Source organism: Lacerta agilis, chromosome 15 (genome assembly GCF_009819535.1).
Source record: "Lacerta agilis isolate rLacAgi1 chromosome 15, rLacAgi1.pri, whole genome shotgun sequence".
In the NCBI taxonomy this organism is placed as follows: Eukaryota; Metazoa; Chordata; class Lepidosauria; order Squamata; family Lacertidae; genus Lacerta; species Lacerta agilis.
In genome coordinates, this window is record NC_046326.1 from 17117304 (window position 1) to 17130786 (window position 13483).

At 45.8% G+C, this 13483-nt stretch overlaps 1 protein-coding gene across 1 annotated transcript; it reads right to left on the reverse strand.

The window, feature by feature from the left end:
* Positions 1–1437: 1437 nt before the first annotated feature.
* On the reverse strand, positions 1438–5648 carry LOC117060250 (NXPE family member 4-like). Its single transcript, XM_033172457.1, has 4 exons — positions 4942–5648; positions 4032–4093; positions 2992–3213; positions 1438–2113 (listed from the first exon to the last, which is right to left on the reverse strand). The coding sequence occupies exons 1-4, from the start codon at positions 5613–5615 to the stop codon at positions 1578–1580; spliced, it is 1494 nt and encodes a 497-aa protein (XP_033028348.1). The 5' UTR covers positions 5616–5648; the 3' UTR covers positions 1438–1577.
* Between the last annotated feature and the right edge of the window lie 7835 nt (positions 5649–13483).

Here is a 13483-nt window from a genome sequence, read left to right on the forward strand (position 1 = left end):
GGAACGCTTTGGTTTTGGAACAGACTTCTGGAACGGATTAAGTTTGAGAACCAAGGTACCACTGTATATAGAAATGAGCAAACCAGTGATATTTCAGGGAGCAGGGTAGCAGGCGGGCCCCATTACTTACACCATAGGAGCCTACACAACACAAAACACTGTTGTTGTATGTAGGTTTTATTTTTTATCTTATATTTTGGCAATGTACATCCAGTTGTTTTTTCTTTAATTTTTTTGGGGGGAGCCCAAGAGAGTGGGGCCCTAAGCTATAGTTTGTTTAGCTTATATGTAAATCCGGCACTGTAATGTGTCCAAAAGCCTGCTCTGGGCCAAGATTGGAATGGCATACCATGAAATATAAGTGGCTGCTACTACCCAAAGCAAATTTTTGCAGATAGGGAAGGCAATCCAATTATTCTTTCTCTCTCCCAGGCAGCTTCCCAGAAGCAACTCAACAGGAATTGTTGGGAAATGATCCTAACCCAGAAGGATCTTTGGGAAGACTTAGCAAGGCTCTCCTGACATTCTAAGGAAAACCCAATTGGACAAAGTTTATCCGTCCAATATTTGATAAAGTGTCACATATCCTTAATTGCTCCATTTTCCAAAACAAAATTCTCTGCTTTGTCTGTTATTTCGTTTGTTAGCGAGAGGATTGCCATGTCGTCAGCGTATAATAAGATGGGTATTTTTGCTTGTTGCAGGGACGGGGCGGGTTGGTTAAGAGCTTTAATAGCTGTTATTATATCATTTATATAAAAATTAAAGAGAAAAGGAGCCAACAGGCAGCCTTGTTTGACGCCTCTGGTCAATGGAAAGGGACGGGAGAGAGCACCAAGGGGTCCAAATTTCACTCTGGCAGTTATATCTGAGTGGATTTCCACTAGCAGCCATAAGAGCCTTTTGTCTATGTTGGTTATACTTAGCTTCTGCCAAAGTCTCGTTCTGTTAATAGAATCGAAGGCAGAGGATAAGTCGACAAAGGCAACATATAGCTTGGAGTTAAACTTGGTTTGGTATTTGTCAATCAGAGTTTGTAGGACTAGACAGTGGCCTGAAGTACTGTGGCCTTTCCGAAAGCCTGCTTGTTCTGGGTGGAATAAGCCAATTTCATCCTCCCAGTTGGTCAGCTTCTCTAGTAGATATCTGGTGTAGATCTTGTAGGTTATATCTAATAGGCTGATAGGCCTGTAGTTGGTAGGATCTTGGGGATCTCCTTTTTTGTAAATTGGAATGAATATACTGTGTTTCCAGTTTGTCGGTATCATGAGGGAGGAATTTATGGCAGTGAATATAGGGGCCAAAATAGTTGCCCACCAGTGTTGATTTGATAGGAATACCTCAGGGGATAACATGTCTTCCCCAGGTGATTTACCTCCCTTTAACAATAGCGGAGACTCCCTGAGCTTGGATTATGAGGGAAAGAGCTGCTTATTTCTTTTGGTGCTTTATTACATCCTTAAGTCTCTAAATACAACTGATAAAAATGTTCCACATGTTTAGCTGACTGTCTTGCCCCATTCAAAATCCTTTCCTTTGCATAATTAAAGCTTTCACTCTGGGTTTATTTTACTGCCTTAACATATGTAAGACAAAAACATATCAATCTGACTCCCGACCACGTGATCTGGTGGGTGAACCAGGTTTGTGGCGTAGGCAACTGTCATGTCCCAGGCATCAATGAAGCCCACCTTCAGATCTCGAAAAATGTCCTTTAGCGCAAGGTATTGGGCATAACCATGGAAGTCCCCAAATCGCTCCTGGTCTATTGACATCTCACGGGTGTTCTCCGCTTTGATGATGACTTTTGTGTCTGGGCTCCTCAGGAGAAGACGTTGGATGGCTCCCCGTATGTTAATCATTCTTCGAATGAAGAGCTCAATGGGGAAGGGACGGAAGTGCTGGCCCAGGGAGATGACAACTGCTGTGTCTCTGTCACCTGCCACATGGTCGATGTCCCAAGCGACATAGCTGTGATCTTTCACTGTGTACTCAGAAGAGCCTATAAAAGGGTGAGCATGTTTTTTCCAACTGATTTCAATGTTTCTAGCAATGTCCACTGCGACCATTTGGTGGGGTTTCCCAATTGCATAGCGCTTGAGATATTTCAGTGCTAATGTGGGAATAGAGAAAAAAATCAGTACAAGTTTTTTGGTCATTGCCCTTAGAAAAATTAGGGGACTATTTCTTGTGGGGAAAACTCTACTGAGTGGCTGGTGTACTCTCTTGGATCTGATGTTGCTATTTTGTTTCAGGACAACTACAGAGACATTTGTATTAGCCTGATTTCCCCACTACTTCCTAAGTACCCAGGGCTTACAGAGCAATTCTATACCTCCCTCCTGCTCTCAGATACCAGTCCTGCTACAACATACAATGTTGCTAGATTCTGCACAGCAGTGCTTGGGGAGGGCGGCATGAGTATTGCCCCCCCATGCACCCAGGCCAATCGCCCCGACAGCCCCCCACCGCTGCTACACCCTTAGTGCATGCATAGGAAAGACTAGAAAGGGATCAATCAGGGATCAGAGTGGCCCGTGGAAGGTGTATTGTCAAAACTAGGCAAGGATCAAGAGCCAAGGCAGCAGTGAATGACTGGAAACAGGCCCCAGAGTTCAGCAGACAGAGGAGGAAACTCTGAGCCTCAGCTGGGTGGTGTTCTCCAAGCACAGAACAGATGCCTGTTGCATGTGTCAGGCAGGGGGTGGGGAGCGTGCAGGTGACAAAGGAGGTAAAGTTCTGGGGTGTGACTGCTGGGGACCTGTTTGAGACAGTCTCTCCTTTCCACCTTATACCTTGCTACTCAGTCTTAATATAACGAATGTCGTAACCAAGAAAAATAATAATAACAATATGGTTCTTACAGCCCTAGACTTAAACTAGGAGATGGCTCTTTAGCGTGTAGAAAGGACTGTGAGTTAGCAGAAGCAGGCACTGTGTGTTACTGGAAGCTTTGTTACATTGAGATTACATCTAGGTGGGAGAACGTACTATTGACTCTCTTTGTGAAATACTCCATCCATTGCCGTACAGTTGAGTCTCCCAGGAGGTAAATTAGTTTTCGTTCCAAGCAAGTGTAAATCCTATCCAAGGTATGGAAAGCTGACATGTTGCAGAACACAGGATGCCACTGGTTCTGCCAGACGAAGCCCCTGGGAGATGGGGACCTCATGCCAACCTTGCACTTCTCGCTCGCCGTGGTCATCACCATGCCTACCAAAAGGAAATGAGAGACAAGCAGGTGCCAGTGAACTCTGTAACTGCAGCACTGTGAAGGGAAAAAACAGGGTTGAAAGTGTGGCTGGTCCCACAGCCTCCTGGGCAATCATTGGGGATCCCAAGCTATAGGAAGAAGGACAACCAGCAGGGACAACCCTTTACTGCAGCCCCTCAATTCCGCACCTGGCAAACTGTGTCCCAGCCCTGAAGTTGGCATCATTTTCAAGGATGGGGAAGAACCAGAATAGCAATGGAGATATTTATTGTAATTATTTGGCCTCCTGCTTCTACGCCAAGAGGTTTCGGAGGGTTTGATGACAAGAGCAGCAATAAAGGATAAAATTTAAAACTGTGGAAGGCAGGAGAGCAGTCAAAAAGTCTTAGCTTAAAATAAAGGAGAAGACGACAAGATCCAAAAGGTCTGGCTGAATGAAAAGAGTCTTTCTTGGGAATCTCCTAAAGCACACAAGAGGTTGGGGTGTGGGAGGTTGGGAGCCAGAATCACTAGGTTGGATTGAGCCCAGAAAAAATATGCTTGGGGATGGTGTACCTAGGCTTTCTTGTACCCTTGGCAAAGAGCTGTATCCGCACCCCCTGTTCCTTGTGGCCCGGCCATCCAGAGCAGCGGAGGAGAAGCCCAGGGAGTGTGTGGACAGGCGGGCAAGGCTACTAGCCACTTCAAGCCAGAGTGGACAGGCATGTTTTTTGTGTCATCCCACCCCCCTTGGCAGAGGCCAGCTTCGCCAACCCCTAGGTATGCCCCTGGATGGACCACACAAAAGTTGTGACAATAATCAGAAAGTCCAGCTCACTTTCACAGGCAACAACACGAATGTCCCCAAATGTCTGAGGGATCTCAGCTCCAGTGTTGAACCTTCATGAGAGAGAAAAATGGCCATTAAAAATCAAGTTGGAATATAAGTCCATTACCAAGAGTGCTGCGGCTTTATCCCACCCCATTCTCACACCTCAGTGGCCTCTATTGGAAATAGATAGTTCTTGGTGTCTTCCAGCAAGATGATTGTTGTATTATTGTGTTCTCATTAGGTGCAAGTGGAAAGTTATATTGGAGTTTCTTTAAGACAGACTCCAGAGTGTTCCAGCTGTGGAGGATGTGAGTGAAACCTAGGAAGCTGTCTGTCAAAGCATTGCTCCATCTAGTTTATTAATGTCTACACTGACAGGCAGCAGCTCCCCTACAGAGAGATGCTGGGGATCAAACCTAGAACATTCAGCTTGCAAAACATGCTCTACCATGGAGCCATGAACACATCACCATATTACATTGAAATGTCTCAAGACTGACCCCAGAGTGCTCTTGATTTGGAGGAAGCAAAAGTAATAGTGTTAATAGTCCTACCCTCCAGAGCAGGAGAAAACAAGCTTGCTCCATCTTCCATACGACAGCCCTTGAGATATTTGAAGATGGCTATCATATCTAGAGCACATAACTTCCTCCAAAGAATTCTAGGAAGTGTAATTTTCTAGAGCTACAATCCCCAGCACCCTTAACAAACTACAGTTCCGAGGATTCCTTTTGGGAAGCCGTGTGCTTTAAATACATGGTACGCATGTAGCCTGTGTAATATCACCCCCCCCCATGGTCAGAAAACAGTAGTTTTCTGTTGATTGGTGTGACTATTTGCTAACTGAGATATAGCAATGGTAACAATTGGCTGGTGGGACCCCAGGTGTTTTGCTGCCTGAAGCGAAGAACAATACCTGTTAAAAAGTGTGTGCTCCAAGGCAGTGAGGTAGGAGATAGGCTTGTTGTTGGACTTCAGGCTAACAAAAGCATCACAAGGTACATTATTTGGTTTCTCACAATAGAAGGCCTCTCGGTCTCGTACATCTAGATACTCGCAGAGTTCTGTGTCTGTGGTCTTGTTAAAACCACATTCGATGTGGACTTGTGATGTTCCATTTAAAAATTTGCCTGTGAAAACTATTTTGTCGTAGCCCCTCTTCCTTGCAGCCCACAGTGCTGAAACTCCTTCGCTGGGGTGGATGAGCATGAGGGATACTTTAACACTGCCAGCCCAGAATAAAGTGAAATTGACCAGGTACGTCCCATTCCTATAGTCTGTGATGCGCCCGGAAGCTCCAGCCCTAAGACTTGAAGAGAAGATTCTCGCTCGTAAGAAGTCTCCTCCGTATTCCTTCCTCTTACCCAAGTAGTTGTATAAATTCAATCGAACCATCAAATGCTCGCCAACACAATAAGAGTCTTTGTAGTTTAAGATGGTGGCCTTGCTGTTCTTAGCACTTGTGGTGGTATTTATATCCATGAAAGTCACGCTGGGCATCAGGTCGTCTAGTTTTCTAAGGACAGCTTTAATTTCTTTGTCATTTTTTGCCCATTCCATTCTAGTATGTCTCGGGGTTCCATCTTTCATTGGCCAAAGTTCGCTCCTGCTGCCTGTGTTTTCAATGCTTGAAATGTCTGAAAACATGGGGTTCATTTATTATTTTATGGAGGAGGTGACATTTGAATTGTTTTTTCTTTATTACATGAACAGAAGTGTGCTCCCCCCCCCCCCGGATATATTGCTTGATATTCACTTTCCACACAAAGTGAGACTTTTTAGCATAATGGCATAATATTTTGGACACCCCCTTTGCATTGACATTAGAGAAACACCCACAATTTTACCACCCGCTGGAAACGTTTCTGCTTTGCTAAGCATTTTTGTAGAATTAATTTGATTTGACGTCAGCTGTTTCTTCTGTGATAAAAAGTCGACGGAATCTCTCCATCATATAATCTTTATCTGTTCCCTGCATAGTGAGGCTCGGGCAAAATTACTAAGACCAATAACTCAGAAACTTACAGGTGCACCAGCTGAGTCACACCTTGCCTTACTCCTGCAAGACAATGACTCTTATACAACCTTGCAGGTGGCAAGGTTTCTAAACTCTATCATATCTCAAAAAAGGCGCTGTGGCCAACTACACGACCACTAATACTTTTGTTTTCTGCTCCCTGGTTGCAATTTTAAAACTTGTATTTGTGCTGTGGTTTGTTTCCCTATGACTCCAGGGTCTATGGTTTGCTGTAACTTTATGTCATATATTCCATATTTTATGTTTTTATGGGCTTATAGCCGCAATAAATTTGAATTTGAATTTGTTTCTTCTGTATGTTATGATTTTATAATTTAATGATACTTTAGTGATTTTATTGCACATCATTTTTTTTAATGAGTTGGTCATTTAGGAATACTCTTATGAATAAAATAAATAAATAAATAAATAAATAAATAAATAAATAAATAAATAAATAAATGTTTTATGGATGTTTAAAAGCAAAAGTCCTTACCAACATCCAGAGCCATTTCGTTTGCTTCTGACTGCTTCTTCAGCGCTCCGCAAATGAAATTCTTGAAAATTGCAACAAGAAATAACGGTGAGAGTTTGCACACTACCTTTGCTGTCTCCGCTCTTCAGTTCCACCAGATGAATGTTCACAATGCATTTATACACACAGCTTCAGAATTATTGATTTCACTGGTGAGACATGAGGTTTAATGGGGGAAAGTGTGAGGATTCCTACCTTTGTGTCAGTTCTGTGGAAGGTGTAGCTGAAGATGATGAATGCTCCAAGCACCAGGGCCAAGAAAGTTGTCGACTTGCAGGTAAGTGCCAAATACATTCTGGTCTCCTCTGAGAAAGAAGGAGGGGGGTTTCCTCATGAGTTGCCACCTTTGATTTCAAGCCTACCACATACAACATGAACAGGGCAAGTTGGGGGGCGGGCGATGACTTAACTGCACATGATGGTAGTTCAGGCCATCTGTTCACACCACCAAATTATATCATTTTGCAACACTGATTAGCCCTCATTAATGCTACTTCAAATTTTGCATGAAAAAGGAGGTTCTTCAGAGCTTTAGCAGGGCAAAGAAAAAGTACTAACAACTTCCTTCACATGGTGATCAGCTAATCCAGAGCTTTCCAAACTGTGTTGTGACATGTTAGTGTGTCGTCTGCAGTGTGTCGGTGTGTGTGTGTGTCACACAAAGCGAGTTTTCCCTCATAGAGAACACGTGTTGCGGTTGGGGCCTAGCTAGACACCCTTCTGTATTTGGGGCGGGACCCAGTTAGATAGCCAGGGCAGCTGATAGGGGCTTTTGGGTCGTTGGGGAGATTTGTATGTTGCAAATGTTGATAGACAGTTCAGGGGTTATATATTCTTGGTGCTCGCAGCCTCAGCCCCTCTTTGCTGCGTGCACCGGATCACCTGGAACACCTGGGCCGTCTGGAGGACAGTGGAGCGATCTTCTCATTGTCTGGTTAAATTTCTTTGTTTCCCCCTTCTTTCCAATCCTCTCCAATCCCTTAATTACTTTAATTCCCCCCCTTTTTTCCTGTTTGATTTCCCACCCCACCCCTGGCAGGGGCTTTGTCACACCGGGGGGCTGTTGCTCTTACCCCTGCCCTGCCCTTTGGGAAGATTCTCCCTGTGCCCGTGAGCACTGCCTGTGCGTAATCCTCCTGGCTGGCCTTTCCCAATAGTGAGAGCCCCCGTTAGGGGCTGTCCTTCGCACAAAGGTCCCCCCCCCCCATTTCTCCCGTTTATAATGGTGGGGTTAGTCAGGGCTGTTCCTAGATTGGCTGGAATCACTTTCTTTAGTATTCCTGAAGGCTGTCTTTATTTTGGGGGGTGAGCAGCGCTGTTGGCTGTATTTTAATCTAGCCTTGGGTGGCAGAGCTATTGGGAGATTCGTTTTATATTGCAGCTGTTGCTATTGCAAGCATGCTTTCCTAGCGTTGATGTGAGCACCGTTTTGGGCTGCTTCATTTTCATTTTGTGTGGGCCTCATCATGACAAAGATCCTTAAGAGCAGAATAATTGAGGCCTACACGGCCTGCATCAAGCCTAAGCCTGCTACTGTTAGCAGAAAATGGCTGAGTCTCTGGGACACGTGACTCATTCTCTCTATAAAAATGTATCAGTTTGTTTGCAGGCTCATTAGCTCAGTGTGGGTGTGACTGCCTGAATGTCTGCTGTTGTTGCTAATGCATCTCTGAGGCAGAGTGGAGCCAGTGACTCTCTGTGCCTCATATGACTATGAGCACTCTGTGTATGCTCTTTAGCTGTGCTGTTTCTGAACAAGTTTATTTTCTTCAAGTATGTTTTGCCCTGATAGTGACAGTCACCATTTTAGATGTCTATTTTACTTAGCATTCCTTATTGGGGTTATTCTATTGCTGGGTAAGCAGAATAGAAATAGAAGTAGAAATACTTTATTGTCACTGTACCACATGTTTTACAGTGAGATTAAACGAGCCCCGCTCCCCCCAATCTCTCAGTCCTTGTCACACTCTGTGTGCTGTGGTACTACCACCAACCCTCAACATAAGCTGCAATGTTGCTGTCTTTCATTCAGCAGCCCCACGGCCAATGGGTAGAAACTGTTCTTTAACCTGTTGGTGCGGCTTATCATATTTCTATATCTCCTGCCTGAGGGCAGCCCATTTGTGATATTTGACCCCCCCAAAAAAAGAACTTTGGGTTTCTTGAGGGGGTGCTTCCCTCAAAAAGGGCAAGCAGGGGTACCTGGACAGGCGGGCCACCTCGAGTCTGTTATTTCATTGGAATAGGGCTTTGCCTTAATAGGCCTAGTGGTCCATGGAATACTGCAAATGATTGGACTGTTTAACCATTACAGCCTTAGTGGTTGGGGGCTTATTGTTCCATAAATAAATTTGAATAAACAAGGCAATTCGGACAGGATCTTATATGCCAAGGGTTTAATAGTTCAGCAGCTTGGTCTGTGATTTGTTTTGCTTGATTCCTTTTATCTGTATGCAGATAGAATGGCTCCAAAGAAGCCTTCTGCGCAGCCTGCTTCCTCTATCCCTGCAAAGAGGGCTATTGAGAGGCCATCCCAGTCACTTCGTTTGCCCAATCCTAGTTGTGCTGTGGGCTGTATTAAATTCTTCATAGCAAGTTTGGCTGGTGATCCAGAAGCGTTGGCCTGCTTTGCATCCAGAATGGATGGTCCCCTTCAGTGCTCCGTCCGTCAAACCAATGCTCAAGCAGGGCCACCGTCTCCAGTGGGGGCTTTGTCTCCTACTACAGCGGCATCCAGCAAGGAAGGAGAGGAGCTCCCAGCATCGGGGGTTTTAATTTCTGATTCCCAATTTTCACAGAGTCCAGTTCCTTCCTCTTCGCAGGCCCCGGTGCGGGTGGTGGGAGCATCAGCTCGGCGGGCAGCTAGGAGGAGGGGGCAGCAAAAGGCCCCCTCCCGGTCCGGGAGGTCTTCTCAGTCCTTATCCGGGCCTTCTTCTGGGGTTGGTATCTCACCTGTTTCCTTCCTCAGCCTCTCCCAGGTACTTTGCTGCAGGATCCTGCGCCTGAGTCCTCTGCAGAGGTCAGCCTGCCAATGCCAGCAAGAATGTATTTAGGCAGAAAGCGTTGCCACAAGAGACGTTCCAAAAAGCGGGCCAAAAGGAGCCGGGGAGACTCTTCTTCTTCTGCAACGGCCTCTCCCAGGTACCTCGGTCCAAGGGGTGATTGCCATGATGTGAGCACCTCTTGGTGGTGCAGCAATAAATGCTGGCATGCTTGCAAAGCTAAGCAGGCTCTGCTGCAGTTCAAATTGGATGGGAACCACCTGTTGCGATGCATGGAAGTTGGTCAAAATGACCCTCAGGGTCCCTTCCAGTTTGTCAGTTCTTTGATTCCGTGACACCTCTTGTAAATAGGTGCACAAACTTTTCGCTGCTTGCTGCTTAGGCAGGCACCCTCCCTTGGGGGGGGGGGGAAGGGGGCCCACAGCAGCAACCCAAAACGCCCCCTGTCCAAGCAGGGCTGGGGCTGACAAGCAATAATTCTATGCCTCTCGCCCATATTCTCATAAAATTATCTCCATCGAAACCTGGCTGGAAGGTTATACAGATTGGTCAGCTGTTTTGTACTTGTGGGAAGGGTTTACCCAATATTTTAGGATTCCCGTGGCTTTCCAGCCGGTGGTTCGGAATACAGCAAATCAAAGTCAGTTAGAGAGCTACCTGAAGTAGCCAGCAAGAGGGCTGAGGTAGGAGCTTGCATTGAGACGTATGGCGGGACCCTTTGATTCTCCTTTTGTTCCCGACTTGTATTTTTCTCCATTGGGGATTTGTCCCTAAGTAAGCCCCATGTGATTTTTGTCTGATCCATAATTTATTGCATCCCAAAGGCCCCCCCCCCCCATGAATGATGCCATCCCGTCAGAACTTCATTCCATGTACTACATGTCCTTGGATCAGGCGGTTAAGCTTATCAAAAAATACAAACTAACAAATCAGCATACAGGAAGAGGGGCCTTGTGGTCAAAAAGGCGTTATTGAATCGGTCTTGATGTTATTGCCGGTTCACCCTCAAGATTTAAGTAATAATAATGATGATACTACTACTACTAATAATAATTTATCATTTATACCCGCCCAACAGAACATCAAAATGCAATACTCTATTCATCATAAAAAGTGGTTGGGCTTTCATTTGGATGGAGCTCATTATATTGATACGGTGATGCCAATAGGATGTGCAATAGCCTGTGCAGCATTCGAGTCCTTTAGTACCTTCTTTGATTGGCCTTGGCGAGTTAGTTTGGTTCATTGGGGCGACCCATTATATGATTATTTTCTTGGTTGGTTCATGGGACACCAGCGATGGCGTAGTTTTACTGGACACCTTTATTCCTTCTCTGAGGAGCTATGTGTCCTGTTGGCAGAGCATTAGACGGAGGGCTCTATTCTCCCCCCCCCCCTTAACATAGTTGGTGATCCTGTTGATATCGTTCCTCGAACATACTGCTTGCTTACGGAGAAGCTGTCTGCCTTTAGGGAGGTTATTTTGTAATAGTTCCTCTGAAGCAAGTGATGCTTCATCAGATCAGATCTTGTCAAGTCATCTAATTTAATTTTGCAGGCAAAGTAGTTGTCCCAGGCCGCACTTCCGTTCCACTTGGCCATGCTGCCTGTGGCCCGAGGTCCCCTTAGCTTTGTGTTTGCTTACCAAGTGAGGTGAAGACGGATCTCATGGGGCAGTCGCAATTCCTAACGAATGCAATAGTGTCACCGCGGCAGGATACCTTGAACCTGCACAGTGTTTCAGGTTCATTCTGATGCTACTGTACCTTGGCCTTGGGCTTCATTCAGGGGCTGCTGCTGTGCAAAGCCATGGCCTCGAGTCTGGTGTGGCGAGGCAATCATGTGACCTAACCTTTCTTGAGTTTCCCCCATTGTAGTAGCAGTGTGCTTCTGGACTGAGGTGTTCAGTGACCATTGGATCTGCGTTTGGTCTTGGCAAAATGGTCCTCACGTTCCGGTAGAGTCTCCGCCGCTTTTACGCATCTTCCAGCTGCACTGCTTAAGGTTTAATATTGTGTTTCTCTGCTCGCTGTACTACGGGATCATTTAAGGTTCTTGCTGATGCTCTATCACATATTTCAGATGGAGAGCTTCAGGTCCTGGACTCCAAAAGCCTAGCTATAGCCAGACTTTTCCTGGAGCTCATGTGGCACTTTAGAAACAATTAATTGTTACGGGGAGTAGCAGCTTCCGTTCCCTCTTCCGCTTTTAGGCCTTATGAGAAGGTCTGTACTGATTTCTTAGCCTTTTTGCTGGCAGTCATCGGCCGTTCAGAGGGACTTGCCCCCACCCTGAGCAGGCACTGCAGTACTTGGCTCACCTGCTCCAGTTCAGACGTGCTACAAAAAATCATCAGGATCCAGTCCGCTGCAGTTCCCCTTTTGGAAAAAAAAGTAATTTCCAGAGACCTTTGCGCATAGGATGTCATGCGCAGGGCCTTTGAAAGTTGGAGTTGACTCCAACCCCCAAGGACACCGGGCAGTGAGCAGGTCACTTTGACCTTCTATGCATTATCTGCAGCAAGCCAAGACTTGTCTGCTGGTCAAAGATTGAGGCGAAACTCCTTTCTGCTGCATATTCCATGGCAATTTTGTGCACTGAGGGTTGAGAATATTGTGTGGAGCCAGCACAGGGCCGAGAGTCTAGAGGCTTATTGCTTCACGCCTTTTCCTTATCTGGTTTGGAATTTGTCGTAGAGTCAGGAGCTCCAGGACAGACCTAGTAAGCAAGGGGGGATGCCATTGGCAGGCTCCTGGTCACAGGTGTGGCGGGCCCTTGCCCAGTTATGGATACCAGTATTATTTGGCTCTTCATCCTCTTGGGGGGCTGGTCCACTCCTAGTGCACGAAAATAGGTTCCTGTCAGCCAGGCATCAATTTGCTTGTGTCGAGCGCCAGTTATTACAGCCAGCAGCTCACCTACCGCTGAACATGCTTCATTCCTTCCATTTAGGTGCTGTTACAAAGGCTGCACATTGGGGCCTGTCGGGACAGGATTATGAATACAAGTTTTTGGAAGTCTGACACTGATAAGGGTTTACGTCAGGAAGCATCGCCAGTGATCAGCTTGCTTTTCGCACAGCTCACTTGCATAATCAATTCCCGTGTCGGCTCTGTTATTTCTACACAAATGGTGATATTTCACAGTGGTGGCGTGGAGTGGTTGAAATGCCCTTTTCATTAACTTCTCTCTGACCACGCCTTAGGTTGTGTACAGGGGTGGGGTTGAGGCTGCTCAAGAGTGGCTTACAACAGTCGTGCAATGCAGTCCACTATTCTGTTGAATGGGAGGGGACAGACCTATCCCTCCCCCCAAAAAATATTGGGCAAGGCGATCCCTCTAAGAAAAAAACAAATAAAAACCTTACATAATTGTAGTTTCTCTTTAAATCACACTGATGATTTCTCTCTTTTTTTCCAGTTTCACCGTGATTATTTCTTTACATATAAATCAACGCAAGTACATGTTAAGCAAATCTGTCTGCTCTTTGGCCTGTTTTCGGTGACATTTCAGTGGCCACTTCCACTCATCAACTTTTTGCGATTTGTCACTTGTGCCGTCCTCTAATACTGAACTTAGGTGACCCTGTCAGTTTTGAAGTGAAATGTTCCCACCTGAAGGAAAGAAAGCTGGTTCCCACACAATAATGTTAGCTTAGAAATTAAAATCAGTCTCTGCCAGCCCGATGTGGACCTTTGGATTTTTCCAGGGGATTAGGGTCAGGCAGATGAATACTGTGCCATGAATTTAAGAAAACAAGAAGCCTTCCTTCCCTATACCATATGGAGAGGTAAGGTTCCAGGTGAGAAGAAAGGAAAAAGGACGTTGTGATGTATCCTGGGCTCCTTCAGAGTGTCTTTACACCTCTCTTTACTCCAGACCCCTGGGTAGGCAAGGGGGTGTC

What these genes read in the sequence shown, in the direction of transcription:
- LOC117060250 (XM_033172457.1), bottom strand. Translation starts at nt 5,615, where the DNA reads ATGAAAGATGGAACCCCGAGACATACTAGAATGGAATGGGCAAAAAAT. An exon ending in GAGCACACACTTTTTAACAG is followed by an intron (nt 4,094 to 4,941) that starts GTATTGTTCTTC and finishes TCTCTCATGAAG; the next exon opens with GTTCAACACTGGAGCTGAGA. An exon ending in TTTCACAAAGAGAGTCAATA is followed by an intron (nt 2,114 to 2,991) that starts GTACGTTCTCCC and finishes TTCCCACATTAG; the next exon opens with CACTGAAATATCTCAAGCGC.